The following is a 24,883-nucleotide window of genomic DNA, read 5'->3' as shown; positions in this document are numbered from 1 at the left end:
GATAACACAGAGAGAGAGAGAGATGTCAGATAACACAGAGAGAGATGTCAGATACCAGAGAGAGAGATGTCAGATACCAGAGAGAGAGATGTCAGATAACAGAGAGAGAGATGTCAGATAACAGAGAGAGAGATGTCAGATACCAGAGAGAGAGGAAGATGACAGAAAACAGAGAGAGAGGAAGATGACAGAAAACAGAGAGAGAGAGATGAAGATGACATAACAGAGAGACAGAGAGACAAAGGCAAACATAATTAGCTTCAAGCACAGAAGGACAAAGCAACAAGTAGCTAACAAAAAACAGTTTGTAACTGGATCATCTCAGCGCTGAGAAAAATACTAACATACGTGATCAAGGAGACACCATGACACGTGATGAACCATGGAGAGAACAGAAAGGAGGGAAAGGAATGAGTCCTTACCTCAGGGACCCCCAGCCTACGACAGGCTGAGATGAAGTTCTCCACGTTGAGACGACACTTGGCCGTGCTCAGCTTTGGCTGAAGAGACAGAGAGACCGAACATCAGGCAGAGTCAACTACACAGACACACAGTCACAGACACCGGCAGAGTCAACTACACAGACACACAGTCACAGACACCGGCAAAGTCAACTACACAGACACAGGCAGAGTCAACTACACAGACAGTCACAGGCAGAGTCAACTACACAGACAGTCACAGGCAGAGTCAACTACAGACACACAGTCACAGACACCGGCAGAGTCAACTACAGACACACAGACAGTCACAGGCAAAGTCAACTACAGACACACAGTCACAGACACCGGCAGAGTCAACTACAGACACACAGTCAGACACAGGCAGAGTCAACTACACAGTCACAGGCAGAGTCAACTACACAGACACACAGTCACAGACACCGGCAGAGTCAACTACACAGACACACAGTCACAGGCAGAGTCAACTACAGACACACAGTCACAGACACAGGCAGAGTCAACTACACAGTCACAGGCAGAGTCAACTACACAGACACACAGTCACAGACACCGGCAGAGTCAACTACACAGACACCGGATGAGTCAACTACACAGACACCGGCAGAGTCAACTACACAGATACCGGCAGAGTCAACTACACAGACACCGGCAGAGTCAACTACACAGACACCGGCAGAGTCAACTACACAGACACCGGCAGAGTCAACTACACAGACACCGGCAGAGTCAACTACACAGACACCGGCAGAGTCAACTACACAGACACCGGCAGAGTCAACTACACAGACACCGGCAGAGTCAACTACACAGACACCGGCAGAGTCAACTACACAGACACCGGCAGAGTCAACTACACAGACACCGGCAGAGTCAACTACACAGACACCGGCAGAGTCAACTACACAGACACCGGCAGAGTCAACTACACAGACACCGGCAGAGTCAACTACACAGACACCGGATGAGTCAACTACACAGACACCGGCAGAGTCAACTACACAGACACCGGCAGAGTCAACTACACAGACACCGGCAGAGTCAACTACACAGACACCGGCAGAGTCAACTACACAGACACCGGATGAGTCAACTACACAGACACCGGATGAGTCAACTACACAGATACCGGATGAGTCAACTACACAGACACCGGATGAGTCAACTACACAGACACCGGCAGAGTCAACTACACAGACACCGGATGAGTCAACTACACAGACACCGGATGAGTCAACTACACAGACACCGGCAGAGTCAACTACACAGATACCGGATGAGTCAACTACACAGATACCGGATGAGTCAACTACACAGACACCGGATGAGTCAACTACACAGATACCGGATGAGTCAACTACACAGACACCGGCAGAGTCAACTACACAGATACCGGATGAGTCAACTACACAGACACCGGATGAGTTAACACAGGCAGACACATCATCACAACAAATACCATATTTATTAACTTGTTTTGATCAAATCAAGTCCCAGTCTATTTATTGATCCTAGACTGAGTAGAATTTCACAGTAAATGTCTGGAATTGACTTACCACTGCTGGGGAGGGAATGTGGATGATGGACACAGCGCGAGGCCGCACGTGGTTGGCCAGCTGGCAGAGGACCGTTCCATTGGACAACGCCTCACCTAGATCCTCTGGCAGGACGGTCTTTAACCTCGACTCCAGAGTCTGACAGAGATGGACCGGGGGAGGGGAGGGGGGGGGAGAGAGAGATACAGAGATGGAGGATGAAAGAGAGATGGAGGGGGATAAATAAGTACAACCTATATTTATGTTTATTTATTTATTTTATCATCACAACACTGTATATAGACATATGACATTTGAAATGTCTTTATTCTTTCGGAACTTTTGTGATTGTAATGTTTAACGCATGTAAACAATAAAAATAAATCTATTTCACATGCTTTAGCAATGTTAACATATATTTCCCATGCTAAAAAAAAAGCCACTTGAATTGATAGAGTATAAGTGGAGAGGCATTAAAGAGAAAGAAGAGGTAAGGTAGGAGGTAAACAGTACCTTACGTAGCTGTACTACATCTGGCCTCAACACGGAGCGAGACTCAGAGCGGCCTGCCTCCACCAGACTCTGTGTGGAGCCTGAGATGGAGAACTGACTCTTGACGCTGCAGCGGGACGAGGTGCGGAACAGGAAACTGTTGGGTTTCTGACTCAGGCCTGGAGGAGACGACGCCTTGGGAGACGACGGAACGTCTGATAAACACACACACACACACGTTGTGTTAACGAACATCGGCGTTGTCTGTACTAGGAGATTGGAGATTGCAGGTGAACTGTATTGGTGTGTACCTGATCGGCTAACAGAGCGCTGAACCGGTGCCGTTTGAGACAGTGACATCTGATCTGCACTCTGTTGAAGGGGAAGTGAGGCAATTACATGATTTACATCAGGTGTGGATTATACAGCCTGGGTGACCTGGGACCGGGCTATAGGAGGAGACGACCTGGGACCGGGCTATAGGAGGGGCCGACGACCTGGGACCGGGCTATAGGAGGGGCCGACGACCTGGGACCTGGGACCGGGCTATAGGAGGAGGGGCCGACGACCTGGGACCAGGCTATAGGAGGAGGGGCCGACGACCTGGGACCAGGCTATAGGAGGAGGGGCCGACGACCTGGGACCAGGCTATAGGAGGGGCCGACGACCTGGGACCGGGCTATAGGAGGAGACGACGACCTGGGACCTGGCTATAGGAGGAGACGACGGCCGACGACCTGGGACCGGGCTATAGGAGGAGACGACGGCCGACGACCTGGGACCGGGCTATAGGAGGGGCCGACGACCTGGGACCGGGCTATAGGAGGAGACGACGGCCGACGACCTGGGACCGGGCTATAGGAGGAGACGACAACCTGGGACCGGGCTATAGGAGGAGACGACAACCTGGGACCGGGCTATAGGAGGAGGGGCCGACGACCTGGGACCAGGCTATAGGAGGCGACGGCGAACCTTGGACAGGGCTATAGGAGGAGACGACGGCGAACCTTGGACAGGGCTATAGGAGGGGCCGACGACCTGGGACCGGGCTATAGGAGGAGACGACGGCCGACGACCTGGGACCGGGCTATAGGAGGAGACGACGGCCGACGACCTGGGACCGGGCTATAGGAGGGGCCGACGACCTGGGACCGGGCTATAGGAGGGGCCGACGACCTGGGACCGGGCTATAGGAGGAGACGACGGCCGACGACCTGGGACCGGGCTATAGGAGGAGACGACAACCTGGGACCGGGCTATAGGAGGAGACGACAACCTGGGACCGGGCTATAGGAGGAGGGGCCGACGACCTGGGACCAGGCTATAGGAGGCGACGGCGAACCTTGGACAGGGCTATAGGAGGAGACGACGGCGAACCTTGGACAGGGCTATAGGAGGAGACGACGACCTGGGACCGGGCTATAGGAGGAGACGACGACCTGGGACCGGGCTATAGGAGGAGACGACGACCTGGGACCGGGCTATAGGAGGAGACGACGACCTGGGACCGGGCTATAGGAGGAGACGACGACCTGGGACTGGGCTATAGGAGGAGACGACAACCTGGGACCGGGCTATAGGAGGAGACGACGACCTGGGACCGGACTATAGGAGGAGACGACGACCTGGGACCGGGCTATAGGAGGAGGAGCCGACGACCTGGGACCGGGCTATAGGAGGAGGAGCCGACCTGGGACCGGGCTATAGGAGGAGGAGCCGACCTGGGACCGGGCTATAGGAGGAGGAGCCGACCTGGGACCGGGCTATAGGAGGAGGAGCCGACCTGGGACCGGGCTATAGGAGGAGGAGCCGACCGACGGGCTATGGGACCGGGCTATAGGAGGAGACGACGGCCGACCTGGGACCGGGCTATAGGAGGAGACGAGCCGACCTAGGAGGAGACGACGGGGACCGGGCTATAGGAGGAGGAGCGACGACCTATAGGAGGAGACGACGGCCGACGACCGGGCTATAGGAGGAGACGACGGCCGACGACCTGGGACCGGCTATAGGAGGAGACGACGGCCGACGACCTGGGACCGGGCTATAGGAGGAGACGACGGCCTGGGACCGGGCTATAGGAGGAGGAGCCGACCTGGGACCGGGCTATAGGAGGAGACGACGGCGTACCTGGGACCGGGCTATAGGAGGAGACGACACCCGACGACCTGGGACCGGGCTATAGGAGGAGACGACACCTGACGACCTGGGACCGGGCTATAGGAGGAGACGACACCCGACGACCTGGGACCGGGCTATAGGAGGAGACGACACCCGACGACCTGGGACCGGGCTATAGGAGGAGACGACACCCGACGACCTGGGACCGGGCTATAGGAGGAGACGACACCCGACGACCTGGGACCGGGCTATAGGAGGAGACGACACCCGACGACCTGGGACCGGGCTATAGGAGGAGACGACACCCGACGACCTGGGACCGGGCTATAGGAGGAGACGACACCCGACGACCTGGGACCGGGCTATAGGAGGAGACGACGGTGAACCTGGGACCGGGCTATAGGAGGAGACGACACCCGACGACCTGGGACCGGGCTATAGGAGGAGACGACACCCGACGACCTGGGACCGGGCTATAGGAGGAGACGACGGTGAACCTGGGACCGGGCTATAGGAGGGGCCGACACCCGACGACCCGGGACCGGGCTATAGGAGGAGACGACGGCCAAACTGGGACCGGGCTATAGGAGGAGACGACGGTGAACCTGGGACCGGGCTATAGGAGGGGCCGACACCCGACGACCCGGGACCGGGCTATAGGAGGAGACGACGGCCAAACTGGGACCGGGCTATAGGAGGAGACGACGGTGAACCTGGGACCGGGCTATAGGAGGGGCCGACACCCGACGACCTGGGACCGGGCTATAGGAGGAGACGACGGCCAAACTGGGACCGGGCTATAGGAGGAGACGACGGTGAACCTGGGACCGGGCTATAGGAGGGGCCGACACCCGACGACCTGGGACCGGGCTATAGGAGGGGCCGACGACCTGGGACCAGGTTATGAATTATACTGCTGATACTAAATAGTAACACAATTCCCATCATGACAAAATTGAAGTAAAAAAATATATATATTTACAAGAGAGATGAAAGTGTAAAGAGCTTCATGAAAGACTGACCGCACATCGTTGTCTGAGCCCGTTCTGGGAGTGGTTGTTCTCTGGTGAGCTACCACTAGGGGGAGACAGAACACGTCCAGAAAGAAAATACCCAAACCACAAATCAGGCACGGTGCTCATGCATCTGCTACTAATAAACAGAACAGGAGCTTTGACAAAAGAACTAGGCCGGCGCTTACACAGACAGACCAATTCTGATCTTTTACCAACTAATTGGTCTTTTGACCAATCAGATCAGCTCTGAAAAATATCTGATGTGAAAATGTCTGATGTGATTGGTCCAAAGACCAACTGCTGGAACAAAAAAAAAATCAGAATTGGGCTGCCTGTCTAAATGCAGCCTAAATGAACATGTTCGCACGTCGCATGCTTCAATTCAGGCAGGAAAAGTGTTTTCTCTTTCTCTTTTTCTCTCCCTGGACTAGTTTGGTTCGTGTAAGATTTAAGGTCTCTTACCTCGAGCTACTTCCTGTCTGTGACAGCGTCGCCACATTACTTCCTGTTTTGGCCGTTGTAATCTTCAGTAAACTGGAAGGAGATGTTTAGAAATCAGATATGAAATGGAAAGGTGCTTGTTTCCATATTAAGTTGTCTTACAACTGCCATTTCGTTCCACGTTTGAAAAATATTTTAAAAAATAAAATATTATATACATATAATAATATAATATAAAGTCCTTCACCACACAAGTTGACTAGCAGCTGGTTCTTAATAGATTATATTTTTTAAGGTCATTGTAACAACTAAACTTTAATTGGGGTGGGATTTTATTTGGTTACATTTTGTTGTACCAACTCTTGATTGTCCTGTTTAAAAAACACTGATCACAGCTTTTTAAAGTATATGGGTTTGTGTCCAGCATTAACAGCCAGCTTCCTTTGTTGAAAGGATCCCTCCTCACCCGTTGTCTCTGACCCGTCTGCTGCTACTGGGTCCTCTCTCCCCCTCCTCACCCGTTGTCTCTGACCCGTCTGCTGCTACTGGGTCCTGACCCCCTCCCCACCCGTTGTCTCTGACCCGTCTGCTGCTACTGGGTCCTCTCTCTCCCTCCCCACCCGTTGTCTCTGACCAGTCTGCTGCTACTGGGTCCTCTCTCCCCCTCCTCACCCGTTGTCTCTGACCCGTCTGCTGCTACTGGGTCCTGACCCCCTCCCCACCCGTTGTCTCTGACCCGTCTGCTGCTACTGGGTCCTCTCTCCCCCTCCTCACCCGTTGTCTCTGACCCGTCTGCTGCTACTGGGTCCTCTCTCCCCCTCCTCACCCGTTGTCTCTGACCCGTCTGCTGCTACTGGGTCCTCTCTCCCCCTCCCCACCCGTTGTCTCTGACCAGTCTGCTGCTACTGGGTCCTCTCTCCCCCTCCTCACCCGTTGTCTCTGACCAGTCTGCTGCTACTGGGTCCTCTCTCCCCCTCCTCACCCGTTGTCTCTGACCAGTCTGCTGCTACTGGGTCCTCTCTCCCCCTCCTCACCCGTTGTCTCTGACCCGTCTGCTGCTACTGGGTCCTCTCTCCCCCTCCCCACCCGTTGTCTCTGACCAGTCTGCTGCTACTGGGTCCTCTCTCCCCCTCCTCACCCGTTGTCTCTGACCCGTCTGCTGCTACTGGGTCCTGACTCCCCCTCCTCACCCGTTGTCTCTGACCAGTCTGCTGCTACTGGGTCCTCTCTCCCCCTCCCCACCAGTTGTCTCTGACCCGTCTGCTGCTACTGGGTCCTCTCTCTCCCTCCCCACCCGTTGTCTCTGACCAGTCTGCTGCTACTGGGTCCTGACTCTCCCTCCCCACCCGTTGTCTCTGACCAGTCTGCTGCTACTGGGTCCTGACTCCCCCTCCTCACCCGTTGTCTCTGACCAGTCTGCTGCTACTGGGTCCTCTCTCCCCCTCCCCACCCGTTGTCTCTGACCAGTCTGCTGCTACTGGGTCCTCTCTCTCCCTCCCCACCCGTTGTCTCTGACCAGTCTGCTGCTACTGGGTCCTGACTCCCCCTCCTCACCCCTGTTGTCTCTGACCTGTCTGCTGCTACTGGGTCCTCTCTCCCCCTCCTCACCCGTTGTCTCTGACCAGTCTGCTGCTACTGGGTCCTGACTCCCCCTCCTCACCCCTGTTGTCTCTGACCAGTCTGCTGCTACTGGGTCCTGACCCCCCCTTCCCACCCGTTGTCTCCCCCTCCTCACCCATTGTCTCTGGCCGTGTTGTCTCTCTGCTGATGGATTCTCTCTCTCTCCTGCCAGATGAGCAGGGTACCTGGTCTCCTCCTCTCCTCCAGGGTGGGACTGGAGGGGGACGGGTGTGACAGCCCCCCTCCTACCTCCACACTGACAGTGGACCGGGGGGGGCGGAGAGAGAAAGAGAAACACAGAGAGAGAGGGGAGGGAGAGAGACAGAGGGAGACAGAGAGAGACAGAGAGAGAGACAGAGAGAGAGGGGAGGGAGAGAGACAGAGAGAGAGGGGAGGGAGAGAGAGAGAGGGGAGGGAGAGAGACAGAGAGAGAGGGGAGGGAGAGAGAGAGAGGGGAGGGAGAGACAGAGAAGGATATGGAGAAAGAGGGTGAGTGTAGAAAAGCAGTGAAAGAGGGGTGGAAGGTAGCAAAAAATTGAGTGTTGACTGAACAAACACCAAATACTGTGTGATGTCATATCGCGTGATGTTGCATCAACGAAGCATCCTATTCAAGTCAAAGCTGGCCAGCGGTTGGCTGTCGTGGCGTGATGTCACATAAGTGTCAATGGCCTTTTTCCTGACTGTACCAGGACTCCACCCCATAGCCGATTCAGATAATCAACTCATCATCAATATTTGATTATTTGAGTCAGCTGTGTAGATCTAGGGGAGCAAAAAAAAAAGAGAGAGAACGTGCACCTCTTGCTGTCCCCAGGACAGCGTTTGGGGAAACCCATAACCACTGCAGCCAACCCAACAACCAGATGGGCATGATTAATGGAGACCTCCGACAGACGTCAGAACGGACGTCTGACACCATCTTTAACCACAGATTTAAAAATATTCAAAATCTTGTCCATTTTTTTTTTTACAAAAATACGTTATATTGAGATATAGGAGATGTTAACACATTGCAACTTCTTGACTGTATTTTATTTTAAATATATATCAAATGTACTCGAATGGGAGGTCAAAACCTGATCTATAACCAAAGATTACAAAATAAATTATACTGTGAAACCATTTGATTTATTTTAAAACTTTTGACAAAATGTCATAAAAAAAGATGTAATATTGAGATAGAGAGGGGTTAACTAATACATTGCAACTTCTTTATTTAAGAAGTCAAAAATGTAATAAAAAAATATATTTAAATGGCAAATATTTGATGGCAAGTGCTTCCGATTGGCTGGGGGGGAAGGGGGGTATGTTCCTCTGGTTGTGTCAGTCAGTGGTGTTCGTAATGGGAACCGCAGTCTGTTGACTTTTCCCAGCTCCCTCAAACACTCCCCGAGAGAGGCTGACCTTGTAAAACAAGGCAGGGAGAGAGTGTGATCATCAAAAGACTATCTGTCCTTTTCAATCTGAAAACACTGACGGGCGGTTGCTGTGTATGAGACTGTGTACACACACACACAGCCAGCCAGTCAAACTGCTGAATCCACAGTGAAACTGTTGCAGGAACACAGTCAAATATAAAAAAAATGGCACTGACACACACAAGCATCACAATCACACACCCTTGTGGTTACACGGCTGAGTGTGAGGTATCCTTGTGCAGTATCAATGGTCTGTGTGTGTGTCTGTGTGTGTGCCACAGGAGGCTGGTGAGGGGAGGACAGCTCATAATAAATGTCGGAATGGAGTGAATGGAATGTCACCAAACCCATGGAAACCATGGAAACCATGTGTTTGATGTTGCTGATACCATTCCACTGATTCCACTCCAGTCATTACCGAGAGCCTGTCCTCCCCAATTAAGGTGCCACCAACCTCCTGTGATGTGTGTGTGTGTGTGTGTCTCACCTGCTTCTAGAAGAGTCTTGTGTTTGGGGTGGTGGTGAGGATTCCGCTGTGTTCTCCTGAAGAACACCACCATGTCGTTGTTAGATACACACACACACACACACATCTGCTCTTCATAAGAGTTTATAAAAACACATAAAAATGTGTCCTCCTAACCTGCAGGGGCGCTGTGAGAGGTGGAGCGGGACGATTCGCCCTGCAGTCTTCTTTCTCCTCGGTGACGCTGCGGTCTATGAAATCCACCCGCTTGGCCTCCCCATTCACTGTGAAAACCAAGAAACAGAAGAGGAGGAGGACCGGGGAGAGAGATTACAGACAGTCAAATAACATTAGAGAATGTCTGAGGATATGACCAAGATTTAGAACAACAAAGCGCCGTCTTGTCGCTAAAAATAACATTCCTGTTTTGTTACAAAAAACATGTCCCTTTCCTCAGTGAGTGTGCTTATGGGGCGGCAGATAGCCTAGTGGTTAGAGTGTAGGGGGGGGGGGGGGGCAGGTAGCCTAGTGGTTAGAGTGTAGGGGGGGGGGCAGGTAGCCTAGTGGTTAGAGTGTAGGGGCGGCAGGTAACCTAGTGGTTAGAGTGTAGGGGTGGCAGGTGGCCTAGTGGTTAGAGTGTAGGGGCGGCAGGTAGTCTAGTGGTTAGAGTGTAGGGGTGGCAGGTGGCCTAGTGGTTAGAGTGTAGGGGGGGCAGGTAGCCTAGTGGTTAGAGTGTAGGGGGGGCAGGTAGCTTAGTGGTTAGAGTGGAGGGGCGGCAGGTAGCCTAGTGGTTAGAGTGTAGGGGTGGCAGGTGGCCTAGTGGTTAGAGTGTAGGGGGGGCAGGTAGCCTAGTGGTTAGAGTGTAGGGGTGGCAGGTGGCCTAGTGGTTAGAGTGTAGGGGGGTGGCAGGTGGCCTAGTGGTTAGAGTGTAGGGGCGTGGCAGGTGGCCTAGTGGTTAGAGTGTAGGGGCGGCAGGTAGCCTAGTGGTTAGAGCGTAGGGGGGGCAGGTAGCCTAGTGGTTAGAGCGGAGGGGCGGCAGGTAGCCTAGTGGTTAGAGCGTAGGGGCGGCAGGTAGCCTAGTGGTTAGAGTGTAGGGGCGGCAGGTAGCCTAGTGGTTAGAGTGTAGGGGCGGCAGGTAGCCTAGTGGTTAGAGCGTAGGGGCGGCAGGTAGCCTAGTGGTTAGAGCCCACTGCTCACCCGTGTCTGGGGTCTCTGTGAGGGAAGAGTCGTCCTCCACCTCTTCCTCCAGGTTCCTCTGGTCTCTGGTGAGCTCAGCCATACGCAGGGACCGCTCTGAGAAGTCATCTGCAGACTGGAGACACAGATCGGAAAGGAGATTTGACCTTTCGTAAGGTTTTAAGACGTCTGTATAAAAACATCTACTTGATTTAGGGCAATCATTACGACAGATGGTAGTACCACTGTTCTTCACGCAAGGTAGACACACACACACACACACACACACACACAAGATAGTAACTCCACGAATGAAACTCTTATGTTGTCCCACCTCGTTCCCAGACCATCTCTTGCTGCCGCTGTCCACACTGTTGAAGCCAGAGTCCAAACCTCCAAACTGACCTGAGAACAGCTCATGGTCCGACAGACTGCCGGGAGACATGAAAACCACACACACACACACACATCAGTATTCAGCACACACACACACACACTCTACACACTGGTGATGCGTGGGTTGACTCAAAACCCGCAGTCCCCGTGGTTATATCCGTGGGTGGCGTGCGGTTTGAATAAAGAGCAGACCAATGCATTAAAAAACTCAAATCCATAAACGTATAACACCGGTGGAATTCATATCTACAGTATACAGTGAGGTTTTTCCCTTTTGTTATCTGTATCTGACATGGCAGTGTAAGACGAAGCTTTAGGGCTGCCTGAAACCTGGCACAGTGGACTGCTGTTTCTCAACAGTGCTGCAAGCGAAAGACAAAGTAGGTGATTACAACCTCATAACTGGACAACGAGTACTTCGATTTTTCCAAACTTTGTTACGTTATAGTTACAGTTCAATAAGCCTTTTCAAATGAATAGGCCTCGATGCTCAAGAAAAAAAGTTTAATTGTTCAATACATTATTCAAGGGTAGTAGCTTACAGTGCATGTTCATAAAAGCATACGCACGGTGTCAGTTCAGGTTTATTGTTTGACATTTTTTGTTATTAAGCAAAACATTAAGCTACTGATCTCGCACGAGGCATAAATACTCAATAAATAAAATATTGAAGAAAAATGTCATTGTTCAGTAAATGTTCAAGAGGAAAGGGGAACTGTGTGGTGCATGTTCTATATTTGTGGGTGAGGGTCAGGTACTTTACTTTACTATGGGCGAGGGTCAGGTACTTTACTATCGGCGAGGGTCAGGTACTTTACTTTACTATCGGCGAGGGTCAGGTACTGTACTATCGGCGAGGGTCAGGTACTGTACTATGGGCGAGGGTCAGGTACGGTACTTTACTATGGGCGAGGGTCAGGTACGGTACTTTACTATGGGCGAGGGTCAGGTACGGTACTTTACTATGGGCGAGGGTCAGGTACTTTACTATGGGCGAGGGTCAGGTACTTTACTATGGGCGAGGGTCAGGTACTTTACTATGGGCGAGGGTCAGGTACTTTACTATGGGCGAGGGTCAGGTACTTTACTATGGGCGAGGGTCAGGTACTGTACTATGGGCGAGGGTCAGGTACTGTACTATGGGCGAGGGTCAGGTACTGTACTATGGGCGAGGGTCAGGTACTGTACTATGGGCGAGGGTCAGGTACTGTACTATGGGCGAGGGTCAGGTACTGTACTATGGGCGAGGGTCAGGTACGGTACTTTACTATGGGCGAGGGTCAGGTACGGTACTTTACTATGGGCGAGGGTCAGGTACTTTACTATGGGCGAGGGTCAGGTACTTTACTATGGGCGAGGGTCAGGTACTTTACTATGGGCGAGGGTCAGGTACTTTACTATGGGCGAGGGTCAGGTACTGTACTATGGGCGAGGGTCAGGTACTGTACTATGGGCGAGGGTCAGGTACTGTACTATGGGCGAGGGTCAGGTACTGTACTATGGGCGAGGGTCAGGTACTGTACTATGGGCGAGGGTCAGGTACTGTACTATGGGCGAGGGTCAGGGCAATCACTGTACTATGGGCGAGGGTCAGGTCAGGTCCTTTACTATGGGCGAGGGTCAGGTACGGTACTTTACTATGGGCGAGGGTCAGGTACGGTACTTTACTATGGGCGAGGGTCAGGTACTGTACTATGGGCGAGGGTCAGGTACTGTACTATGGGCGAGGGTCAGGTACTGTACTATGGGCGAGGGTCAGGTACTGTACTATGGGCGAGGGTCAGGTACTGTACTATGGGCGAGGGTCAGGTACTGTACTATGGGCGAGGGTCAGGTACTTTACTATGGGCGAGGGTCAGGTACTTTACTATGGGCGAGGGTCAGGTACTTTACTATGGGCGAGGGTCAGGTACTTTACTATGGGCGAGGGTCAGGTACTTTACTATGGGCGAGGGTCAGGTACTTTACTATGGGCGAGGGTCAGGTACTTTACTATGGGCGAGGGTCAGGTACTTTACTATGGGCGAGGGTCAGGTACGGTACTTTACTATGGGCGAGGGTCAGGTACGGTACTTTACTATGGGCGAGGGTCAGGTACGGTACTTTACTATGGGCGAGGGTCAGGTACGGTACTTTACTATGGGCGAGGGTCAGGTACGGTACTTTACTATGGGCGAGGGTCAGGTACGGTACTTTACTATGGGCGAGGGTCAGGTACGGTACTTTACTATGGGCGAGGGTCAGGTACTTTACTATCGACGAGGGTCAGGTACGGTACTATCGACGAGGGTCAGGTACGGTACTATCGGTGAGGGTTAGGCTAATATTATTTCTTATATTGACTCAGCAGCTGTACAAGCCAGTAGGTCTCGGTAGTCAGCGGCTGTACAAACCGGTATGTCTCGGTAGTCAGCGGGTGTACAAACCGGCAGGTCTCGGTAGTCAGCGGCTGTACAAGCAGGAAGGTCTCGGTAGTAGGTCTCGGTAGTCAGTGGCTGTACAAGCCGGCAGGTCTCGTAGTAGGTCTCGGTAGTAGGTCTCGGTAGTCAGCGGCTGTACAAGCCGGAAGGTCTCGGTAGTAGGTCTCGGTAGTCAGCGGCTGTACAAGCCGGAAGGTCTCGGTAGTAGATCTCGGTAGTAGGTCTCGGTAGTCAGCGGCTGTACAAGCCGGAAGGTCTCGGTAGTAGGTCTCGGTAGTAGGTCTCGGTAGTAGGTCTCGGTAGTCAGCGGCTGTACAAGCCGGTAGGTCTCGGTAGTAGGTCTCTGTAGTAGGTCTCTGTAGTAGGTCTCTGTAGTAGGTCTCTGTAGTAGGTCTCTGTAGTCAGCGGCTGTACAAGCCGGTAGGTCTCGGTAGTAGGTCTTGGTAGTAGGTCTCGGTAGTAGGTCTCGGTAGTCAGCGGCTGTACAAGCCGGTAGGTCTCGGTAGTAGGTCTCTGTAGTCAGCGGCTGTACAAGCCGGTAGGTCTCGGTAGTAGGTCTCGGTAGTCAGCGGCTGTACAAGCCGGTAGGTCTCGGTAGTAGGTCTTGGTAGTAGGTCTCGGTAGTCAGCGGCTGTACAAGCCGGTAGGTCTCGGTAGTAGGTCTCGGTAGTAGGTCTCTGTAGTCGGCCTCGGTAGTCAGCGGCTGTACAAGCCCTTACTGATCTGTTATTATTTATTGACCTGTTTTTTTCTCCATGTGACTCCTCGGCTATCTCCCTCCTCTCATCATGTAATTAACTGTTACATTAAAAAAAGGTACCAAAGTAAAGATTATTAGATCAACTCTATATCCTCTCCCCCCTCATCCTCTTTCACCAGCTATTAAACCCTGTAGGTGTCAGGGCTCGCTCGCTCTCCTCCTCCTCCCCCTCTCACCAGCTATTAAACCCTGTAGGTCTCAGGGCTCTCTCACCTCCCTCTCTCACCAGCTATTAAACCCTGTAGGTGTCAGGGCTCGCTCCCCTCCATCTCCTCCTCTCTCTCAATTCAATTCAATTCAAGGGCTTTATCTCTCTCTCTCTCTCTCTCTCTCTCTCTCTCTCTCACCAGCTATTAAACCCTGTAGGTGTCAGGGAACTCTACACTCTCACCAGCTATTAAAACCTGTAGGTCTCAGGGCTCTCTCTCCTCCCTCTCTCACTGGCTATTAAACCCTGTAGGTCTCAGGGCTCTCTCCCCTCCCTCTCTCACCAGCTATTAAACCCTGTAGGTCTCAGGGCTCTCTCCCCTCCCTCTCTCACCAGCTATTAAACCCTGTAGGTGTCAGGGAACTCTCCACTCTCACCAGCTATTAAAACCTGTAGGTCTCAGGGCACTCTCTCATCTCCTCTCACTCACTGGCTAATAAAAACCTGTAGGTCTCAGGGCTCTCTCCCCTCCCTCTCTCATCAGCGATTAAACCCTGTAGGTCTCAGGGCTCTCTCCCCTCCCTCTCTCACCAGCTATTAAACCCTGTAGGTCTCAGGGCTCTCTCCAGCTCCTCTTGGCTCCTCTTGCAGGCCACAATGTTGAGGAACTTGAAGATGTGGTACTTCCCCTTAGAGCAGATCTGGGCAGGCGGTTGCTGCAGGGGGTTGTTGTCCAAGACTATGGTCTGGAGTTGACGCAGGTGGCGGTAACACACGGGCACGTGGGAGATGTGGTTACAGGAGACGTCTAACCGGACCAGGGGTAACTCGGACAACTCTGAGAGGTAGAGAGAGGTAGAGAGAGAGAGAGAAGGGGGGGGGGGGGGTTAGTACCAAGATATCTAATCATCATGGAAATGACTGCATCTTGGGAAATAATCAAATGCACTTTTGTCACTAGCAAGTCAATGTTTTGATAGCCTTCAGGGGGAGTGGAGGGGGGGGGGCTTTTATTTCAACTATGATTTTATTAAATTCAAATAACGGCCTGACTGATCTTTTGTCAAACCGTGTCGACTCAAAAGGAGTTGCTACAGTGGCTGTAACCCATGTTATGTTGTTTTGAGAAGCTGGAGGTTGGAGAAGAGCTCAGGACAGGATTAGTGTATTTTTTTTTGGAGGGATGCTATGAGGCCAGAGCTATACTGGTAACGTAAAGATCATACAGTCACAGGCAGCTGGCTTGTTTCGCTGGGGGATTACCACTACTGTATGCTTTTGTTTGGGGTAAAATGATCTGGTAATGGTACTTAGACCTATATCTCTGAGGTAGTCTGGACTGTTTGACAACAGGGTCACAGAAGACACATCAGGGTTAGTAGTGTGTTGGACTTAGGCCTAATGTATACACTATACACACACACAAGTATGTGAACACCCCTTTAAAATGAGTGGATTCGGCTGTTTCAGCCCCACCCGTTGCTGACAGGTGTATAAAAAAATCGAGCACATCGCCATGCAATCTCCATAGACAAACAGTGGCTGTACAATGGCTGTACACCGTCACAGGATGCCACCTTTCCAACAAGTCAGCTGGTCAATTTTATGCCCTGCTAGAGCTGTAAGTGCTGTTATTGTGAAGTGGAAACGTCTTAGGAGCAACAACGGCTCAACTGCAAAGTGGTAGGCCACACAAGATCACAGAACAGGACAGCCAAGTGCTGAAGCGTGTAAAAATTGTCTGTCCTCGGTTACAACACTCACTACCCGGGTTCCAAACTGCCTCTGGAAGCAACGTCAGCACAAGAACTGTTCGTCGGAAAATTCATGAAATGGGTTTCCATGGCACTACAGCATACAACGCCATTCTAGACGATTCTGTGCTTCCAACTTTGTGGCAACAGTTTGGAGATGGACCTTCCTGTCTCAGCATGACGATGTCACCGTGCACAAAGCGAGATCGGTGTGGAAGAACTTGACTGGCCTGCACAGAGCCCTCAATTCAACCCCGTCGAACAACAGGCCTAAATCGGCAAACATCAGGGCCCGACCTTACGAATACTCATGGCTGAATGGAAGCAAGTCCCTGCAGCAATGTTCCAACATCTAGTGGAAAGCCTTCCCAGAAGAGCAGAGGCTGTTATAGCAGCAATGTTCCAACATCTAGTGGAAACCCTTCCCAGAAGAGTGGAGGCTGTTATAGCAGCAAAGGGGGGGACCAACTCCATATTGATGCGCCATGATTTTGGAATGAGATGTTTGACGAGCAGGTGTCCACATACTTTTGGTCATGTAGTGCATCATGTGCAGTACGCAAAACGCAAGAACTACACATAGCTACACAAAATGGCACCACGATCACTATTTTGATCGTTATTTTGATATATAGACATTATTTTGATATATAGACATTATTTTGATATATAGATGTGTACAGTTACAAAACTAATACCATCTACTGTATCTTGCCTATGCCGTTCTGTACCCTCACTCATTCATATATCTTTATGTACATATTCTTTATCCCTTTACACTTGTGTGTATAAGGTAGTAGTTGTGGAATTGTTAGGTTAGATTACTCGTTGGTTATTACTGCATTGTCGGAACTAGAAGCACAAGCATTTCGCTACACTCGCATTAACATCTGCTAACCATGTGTATGTGACAAATAAAATTTGATTTGATTTACAGTCCCACAATTGGACAAGTAAATAGGATCGCTAATTTTGCTTGTGGGTTCCTGCATTGCGCGGTACGGTATAAATGAGGCGTTATATAGGGAAGAACGAATGACAGTCTCATTGGGGCATTACAGACAGGTCCAGGATCTAGTGCCTTGGGTCAATAATAAGATTAAGTACCAAAGTAGCTTAGCGGTATAGAGGGATAAAGCTATAGAGGGCAGGGACACGTTGACACACAGAGTCGGTAACAACCACTTGTGCAGTCGAGGGGAAACTGCAGCCAAATTGTTTTAGAAATAAATAAAAAAATACAGATTATAATTTTGGGATAATATACAAACTTTTTTGATAAATATAAATTAGAAAAATAACATTTTATAGAGTAAATGTATTATTGGTTTCTTTTCATTTTGATAAGAGATGAATGTGTAATGAATTTAAGGTTATTTGTGAATGTTAAAATGTACAGATTGTAAAGGGGTAACACACTAACTCCGATGATTAATAAACATTAAAACACTAATATGCGAAGACAATATCTTCTGGGAACAAGGTTGGTAGCGACACGCTAAAATTGTTGTGGAGATATTTTTTTGCTGCTCAAGTCAACTAGAAAACCCACAATGCAATGTTCTCCCTCTGGGATAGCTGGCTAGCTGGCTAGCTAGCTACACACAATAATACCAAAGTCAATATCAGCATGTGAAGTAGCTAGTTAGCGGTAAAAATCGACCCTAAAACAAACTGCCCTATCCATTTAGGAATCGCTCAAGAGTTCGACTTTCAGTTCACCCAGAGCGATGCAGAGTACGTTGCTATGACAACAGCCCTTCCCCCCCACACAGACACACAGGGGCACATTGCAAGATAGCACTTAATCATTTTGTACACTGTTTAAATTGAGCACGTCTAAGCTAAATATATATTGTCACGACGGTATAAAAAATATATATATATTTTTTCAAACGGATGGATGTGTTCTTGTGAAGTACAGCCATACCATCTATTGGCTGATGTAGTGATCTGGACTGGAGGTGACTGTTTTAAAAGCTTTATTAAAAATGTGTATTACCCCTCATCTCCAGTGACCAGTTCCTTCGGGATTTCCTGATTTCACTGATGGACCACTTAGAAGTTACATCACGGCGGGGAGAATTGTTATTTTACCCACTGATAGACGATCGGGCTTCTCACCAAATTGATATGAGTTCTGATTTTTTTTATTTCTGGGGGTGGACTATCCCTTTAAGATTGTGTCATTAGATTTGGGGTGAGATCGCAATAATTTTTTTAGAAAAACACAGACTCGCTGAAAAAGTTTGAATACCACTGGTATATTAAGGTGTACGTAGGGGTCAAAGGTCAGGTGTGTGTGTGTCTCTCTCTCACCCTCTGGCAGCGTGGTGAGCTGGTTCCGCCTCAAGTTGAGGTCTCTCAGACACTCCAGCTGACCCAGCTCCACAGGCAAACACTGCAGGCCATTACAACTCACATCCTACAGGACAGAGGAAAACCAGTTCAGCAAAAGTTACTAACGGCAACCCAGGCCTTGGCTATGCCCCAAAAGACTATGAAAGACAGAAGGTCAAGAGAAAGAACGAGAGAGAGAAAGGGGCGATAGGTCAGAGGGGAGATGCCGTACGTTAGAAATGTGGGTGAGTGGAGGGGCGGGGGGGGGGGGACAGACAGGACTGTGAGCCAGCCAGTGAGGGTAGACAGCGTTAAGATAGCCATCCAGGACAGCGAGAAAGCGGAAGACAGCGAGAGAGGAAGACAGACAGGACTTGTGAGATGTAGAGCAAGACAGACAGGACTGTGAGCCAGCCAGTGAGGGCAAAGAGAGGAAAGATAGACGACAGGACAGAGAGAAGAGGGGAACCAGATAGAGAACCTAAAGTAAACAAGACCAGAGTAACAGACTGCAAGAGAGATACCTAGAGCAGAGAGAGAGACAGTGACAGATACCTAGAGAAAACAGAGAGAGAGAGAGAGAGAGACAGTGACAGATACCTAGAGAAAACAGAGAGAGAGAGACAGTGACAGATACCTAGAGCAAAGAGAGAAAGAGACAGTGACAGATACCTAGAGCAAAGAGAGAGAGAGACAGTGACAGATACCTAGAGCAAAGAGAGAGAGACAGTGACAGATACCTAGAGCAGAGAGAGAGTGACAGATACCTAGAGAAAACAGAGAGAGAGACAGTGACAGATACCTAGAGAAAACAGAGAGAGACAATGACAGATACCTAGAGAAAACAGAGACATCAGACAGCCCTGCGCAGTGGGCAACCTGAAGCAGTGGGCAACCTGAGGCAGTGGGCAACCTGAGGGCAGTGGGCAACCTGAGGGCAGTGGGCAACCTGAGGGCAGTGGGCAACCTGAGGGCAGTGGGCAACCTGAGGCAGTAGGGGAAGTGGGCAACCTGAGGCAGTAGGGGAAGTGGGCAACCTGAGGGCAGTGGGCAACCTGAGGGCAGTGGGCAACCTGAAGCAGTGGGCAACCTGAGGCAGTGGGCAACCTGAGGCAGTGGGCAACCTGAGGCAGTGGGCAACCTGAGGGCAGTGGGTAACCTGAGGGCAGTGGGCAACCTGAGGGCAGTGGGCAACCTGAGGGCAGTGGGCAACCTGAGGCAGTAGGGGAAGTGGGCAACCTGAGGCAGCAGGGAAGTGGGTAACCTGAGGCAGTGGGTAACCTGAGGCAGTAGGGGAAGTGGGTAACCTGAGGCAGTGGGTAACCTGAGGCAGTAGGGGAAGTGGGCAACCTGAGGCAGTGGGGGAAGTGGGCAACCTGAGGCAGTAGGGGAAGTGGGTAACCTGAGGTAGTGGGTCGGTGGGCAACTTGAGGGCAGTTGGCAACCTGAGGGCAGTGGGCAACCTGAGGGCAGTGGGCAACCTGAGGCAGTAGGGGAAGTGGGTAACCTGAGGTAGTGGGTCGGTGGGTAACCTGAGGTAGTGGGTCAGTGGGTAACCTGAGGTAGTGGGTAACCTGAGGCAGTGGGGGAAGTGGGTAACCTGAGGTAGTGGGTCAGTGGGTAACCTGAGGCAGTGGGTAACCTGAGGCAGTGGGTAACCTGAGGCAGTGGGTAACCTGAGGCAGTGGGAGAAGTGGGTAACCTGAGGCAGTAGGAGAAGTGGGTAACCTGAGGCAGTAGGGGAAGTGGGTAACCTGAGGCAGTAGGGGAAGTGGGTAACCTGAGGCAGTGGGTAACCTGAGACAGTAGGGGAAGCGGGCAACCTGAGGCAGTAGGGGAAGTGGGTAACCTGAGGCAGTGGGTCAGTGGGTAACCTGAGGTAGTGGGTAACCTGAGGCAGTGGGTCAGTGGGTAACCTGAGGTGTGGGTGGGTATCACTACGTACCAGCTGTCGGAGGTGAGTGAGGGTATGTATGGAGGTGGGCAGGGCCGACAGCTTGTTGTTGCTGACGATCAGGACTCTCAGGAGGGGGAGCTGACACATCGAGGGGGGCAGGCTGGAGAGGAGGTTACGGCTGCAAGGACGGACACACACACACAGAACAATTATGAACAGCAAAACACGGACGCGCAGGTACCTGTAGGAGTGCAAGGAAAAGGGATGTCACCTGAGGTTGAGGTAGGTGAGAGCCTGTAGGTGACAGAGGTCGGGGGTGAGGGAGCGAACACAGTTGTGGTACAAGCTGAGCGTCTCCAAGGAGATGAACTGGCACAGCTCCTCTGGCAGCTCGCACAGACGGTTCTTAGAAAGGTCTGAAACAAGAAGGACCAATCACGATCAATAACACTGGTATATTCGACAACGGCGACCAATCACAGTCAATAATATTGCCATGAGAAACAAAAAAAGGACCAATCACACATCAATGACACTGACAAGAGACGGCTTGTCAGACCAGCACACAGCCACACACACACACAGCAGCACGCACGCCACACACGCAGCAGCACGCACGCCACACGCAGCAGCACGCACGCACACACACACATACGCACGCAGCAGCACGCACGCGCACACACACACACGCAGCAGTACGCACACACACAGCAGCACGCACGCACACACACATACACACGCACACACACACACATCACGCAGCAGCACGCACACACACGCAGCAGCACGCACGCGCGCACACACACACACGCAGCAGCACGCACGCGCACACACACACACACACACAGTTCTTGGGCATCGCCAGCAGAAAAAATTTGATATTTTGTATTCTTCATCAGCAATATGAATGCATCTGAACCAGAGTCGGGAGAAACCTAGCCCTTTTCAAAGCATTGGCCAAACATGAACAAAAGAGCTCAAAGACGCAAACTGAGATTCCACTGACAGGTCCTGGCAGACAGGACTCCACCAAGGCCGTGTGTCCATTTGAGAGCACAGACACAATCTGGGCTTTTCTGAATATAGGCCGAATAGCCTCCTTCACAGCTGCTGGCTGGCTGGCTGGAAGCCCCGGTCAACTGTCGTCTCTCAACATTCTCCCTCCCTCTATCCTACTCTCATCCAAGTCCTCTCCCTTTTCCTCTCTCTGGCATTTCTGTCTCCTTTTCGCACAGTCATGTTCACCATCAGTCTCCCAGTAAAATTCTACTTGAGTCAAATTAGAAAAGTATTTGGCTTTAAATATACTTAAATATCAAAAGTAAAATAAAATTTCTAAAATATATTTCAGTATCAAAAATAAAAATCCTTTCAAAATCCTTAAATTAAGCAAACCAGACGGTGGTCTAGATAAATGTTTATTTTTATGGCTAGCCAGGGGCACACTCAACACTCAGACATCACTTACAAACGAAGATTGTGTTTAGTGAGTCCACCAGATCAGAGACAGTAAGGATGTTCTCTTGATACATGCGTGTGAAGTAGACCATTTTTCTGTCCTGCTAAGCATTCAAAATGCAATGAGTACCTTTGGGTGTCAGGGAAAATGTATCGAGTAGAAACCACATACATTTTCTTTAGGAATGTAGTGAAGTAAAAGTTGTCAAAAATATAAATAGTGAGGTAAAGTACAGATAAACCCCCCCCCCCCAAAAAAAAACTACTTAAGTAGTACTTTTACATATTTTTACCCCACTGATAAAAGGGGGTTTCATTATGCTCACCAAAATAACAGTTTTACATGCTCCACTAAAATGGACGCCAACATTCCAGCGGAACCCACAATCCTGACTCTGTGTGTGTGTGTCTTGTGATTCACCCAGGAGCTGACGGCACTAGGGGTAGCCTATATGAGAATGTGTAGTACACTGTGTGTTTACAGTAACCAGGAAAGCGTGAACATGTCCATACAATAGCCATGCAAATGAGTGTGAGACCTTACAAATGGCTATTAGGAGTATCTCCTGCCTAAATACACTACCGTTCAAAAGTTTGGGGTCACTTATTTTATTAAAAATTTTAAAAAATTGTCCATTAAAGTAACATCAAATTGATCAGAAATACAGTGTAGACATTGTTAAAATGTTGTAAATGACTATTGTAGGTGGAAAAACAGCAGATTTTTAATGGAATATCTACATAGGCGCACAGAAACCCAATATCAGCAACCATCACTCCTGTGTTCCAATGGCACTTTGTGTTAGCTAATCCAAGTTTATCATTTTAAAAAGGCTAATTGATCATTAGAAAACCCTTTTGCAATTATGTTAGCACAGCTGAAAACTGTTGTACTGATTAAAGAAGCAATAAAACTGTCCTCCTTTAGACTAGAGTATCTGGAGATTCAGCATTTGTGGGTTCGATTACAGGCTCAAAATGGCCAGAAACAAAGGACTTTGAGAAATTACCAAGAAACTGAAGATCTTGTACAACGCTGTGTACTACTCCCTTCACAGAACAGCACAAACTGGCTCTAACCAGAATAGAAAGAGGAGTGGGAGGCCCCGGTGCACAACTGAGCCAGAGGACAAGTACATTAGTGTCTAGTTTGAGAAACAGATGCCTCACAAGTCCTCAACTGGCAGCTTCATTAAGTAGTACCTGCATAACACCAGTCTCAACGTCAACAGTGAAGAGGCGACTCTGGGATGCTGACCTTCTAGGCAGAGTTCCTCTGTCCAGTCTCAACATCAACAGTGAAGAGGCGACTCCGGGATGCTGGCCTTCTAGGCAGAGTTCCTCTGTCCAGTCTCAACATCAACAGTGAAGAGGCGACCCCGGATGCTGGCCTTCTAGGCAGAGTTCCTCTGTCCAGTCTCAACATCAACAGTGAAGAGGCGACTCCGGGATGCTGGCCTTCTAGGCAGAGTTCCTCTGTCCAGTCTCAACGTCAACAGTGAAGAGGTGACTCTGAGATGCTGGCCTTCTAGGCAGAGTTCCTCCGTCCAGTCTCAACGTCAACAGTGAAGAGGCGACTCCAGGATGCTGGCCTTCTAGGCAGAGTTCCTCTGTCCAGTGTCTGTGTTCTTTTGCCCATCTTAATCTTTCCATTTTATTGGCCAGTCTGAGATATGGCTTTTTCTTTACAACGCTTGATGGTAAACTTGGATTAGCTAACACAACGTGCCATTGGAACACAGGAGTGATGGTTGCTGATAATGGACCTCTGTACGCCTATGTAGATATTCAAAAAAAAAAATTATCTGTAGTTTCCAGCTACAATAGTAATTTACAACATTAACAATGTCTACACTGTATTTCTGATCGATTTGATGTTATTTTAAATGGACCAAAAAAAAAAAATTGCTTTTCTTTCAAAAACAAGGACATTTCTTAATGACATCCAAACTTTTGAACGGTAGTGTATATACAGCAACGTTAACAGTCAAAAGTTGACACACCTACTCATTCCAGGTTTTTATTTTATTTTATTTTTTTACAATCTTCTATACTGTAGAATAATAGTTTAGACATCAAAACTATGAAATAACATATGGAATCATGTAGTAACCAACAAACAAAAAAAAAGTTAAATTAATCTAAATATATATGTTATATTTGAGATTCTTCAAAGTAGCCACCCTTTGCCTTGATGACAGCTTTGCACACTCATGGCATTCTCTCAACCAGCTTCATGAGGTAACCTGGAATGCATTTCAATTAGCAGGTGTGCCTTCTAAAAAATAAAAAATAAAGTTAATTTGTGGAATTTATTTCCTTCTTAATGCGTTTGCCAATCAGTTGTGTTGTGACAAGGTAGGGTGGAATACAGAAGATGGTCTTTCACCAAATAGGGATACATCAATATTATGTCAAGAACAGCTCAAATAAGCAAAGAGAAACGACAGTCCATCATTACTTTAAGACAGGAAGGTCAGTCAATCGGAAAATTTCAAGAACTTTGAAAGTTTCTTCAAGTGCAGTCGCAAAAACCATCAAGCTCTATGATGAAACTGGCTATCATGAGGACCACCACTGGAAAGGAAGACCCAGAGTTACCTCTGCTGTGGAGGATACGTTTATTAGAGTTACCATCCTCAGAAATTGCAGCCCAAATAAATAATTGAGAGTTCAAGTAACAGACATCTCAACATCAGCTGTTCAGCAGAGATTGCGTTTATCAGGCCTTCATGGTTGAATTGCTGCAAAGAAACCACTACTAAAGGACACCAATAATAAGAAGAGACTTGCTTGGGCCAAGAAACACGAGCAACGGACATTAGACCGGTGGAAATCTGTCCTTTGGTCTGATGAGTCCAAATTTGAGATTTGTGGTTCTAACCATCATGTCTTTGTGAGACGCAGAGTAGGTGAATGGATGATCTCTCCACGTGCGGTTCCCACATGAAGCATGGAGGA

General features: G+C 49.9%; 1 protein-coding gene across 3 annotated transcripts in view; it reads right to left on the bottom strand.

Moving 5' to 3' along the window:
• Positions 1–24,883, bottom strand: part of LOC139379104 (leucine-rich repeats and calponin homology (CH) domain containing 4) — a 59,120-nt gene that overhangs the window by 5,706 nt on the left and 28,531 nt on the right. For 2 of the 3 annotated variants that reach the window (XM_071121924.1, XM_071121923.1), the window contains exons 2-16: positions 20,736–20,880; positions 20,513–20,642; positions 18,547–18,652; positions 15,065–15,311; positions 11,084–11,180; positions 10,771–10,885; positions 9,751–9,857; positions 9,595–9,650; positions 7,802–7,942; positions 6,088–6,159; positions 5,632–5,686; positions 2,800–2,860; positions 2,510–2,703; positions 2,018–2,155; positions 423–500 (exon numbers count right to left, since the gene is read on the bottom strand). In XM_071121924.1, coding sequence (XP_070978025.1) covers positions 423–500; positions 2,018–2,155; positions 2,510–2,703; positions 2,800–2,860; positions 5,632–5,686; positions 6,088–6,159; positions 7,802–7,942; positions 9,595–9,650; positions 9,751–9,857; positions 10,771–10,885; positions 11,084–11,180; positions 15,065–15,311; positions 18,547–18,652; positions 20,513–20,642; positions 20,736–20,880 — 1,742 coding nt within the window. The remainder of the gene's footprint in view (positions 1–422; positions 501–2,017; positions 2,156–2,509; positions 2,704–2,799; positions 2,861–5,631; positions 5,687–6,087; positions 6,160–7,801; positions 7,943–9,594; positions 9,651–9,750; positions 9,858–10,770; positions 10,886–11,083; positions 11,181–15,064; positions 15,312–18,546; positions 18,653–20,512; positions 20,643–20,735; positions 20,881–24,883) is intronic. The other variant, XM_071121925.1, reaches the window with a different exon arrangement.

Source organism: Oncorhynchus clarkii, chromosome 21 (genome assembly GCF_045791955.1).
Source record: "Oncorhynchus clarkii lewisi isolate Uvic-CL-2024 chromosome 21, UVic_Ocla_1.0, whole genome shotgun sequence".
NCBI lineage: Eukaryota > Metazoa > Chordata > Actinopteri > Salmoniformes > Salmonidae > Oncorhynchus > Oncorhynchus clarkii.
The sequence above is the reverse complement of the archived record's forward strand: the minus strand, read 5'-3'. Positions and strand labels throughout refer to the sequence as shown.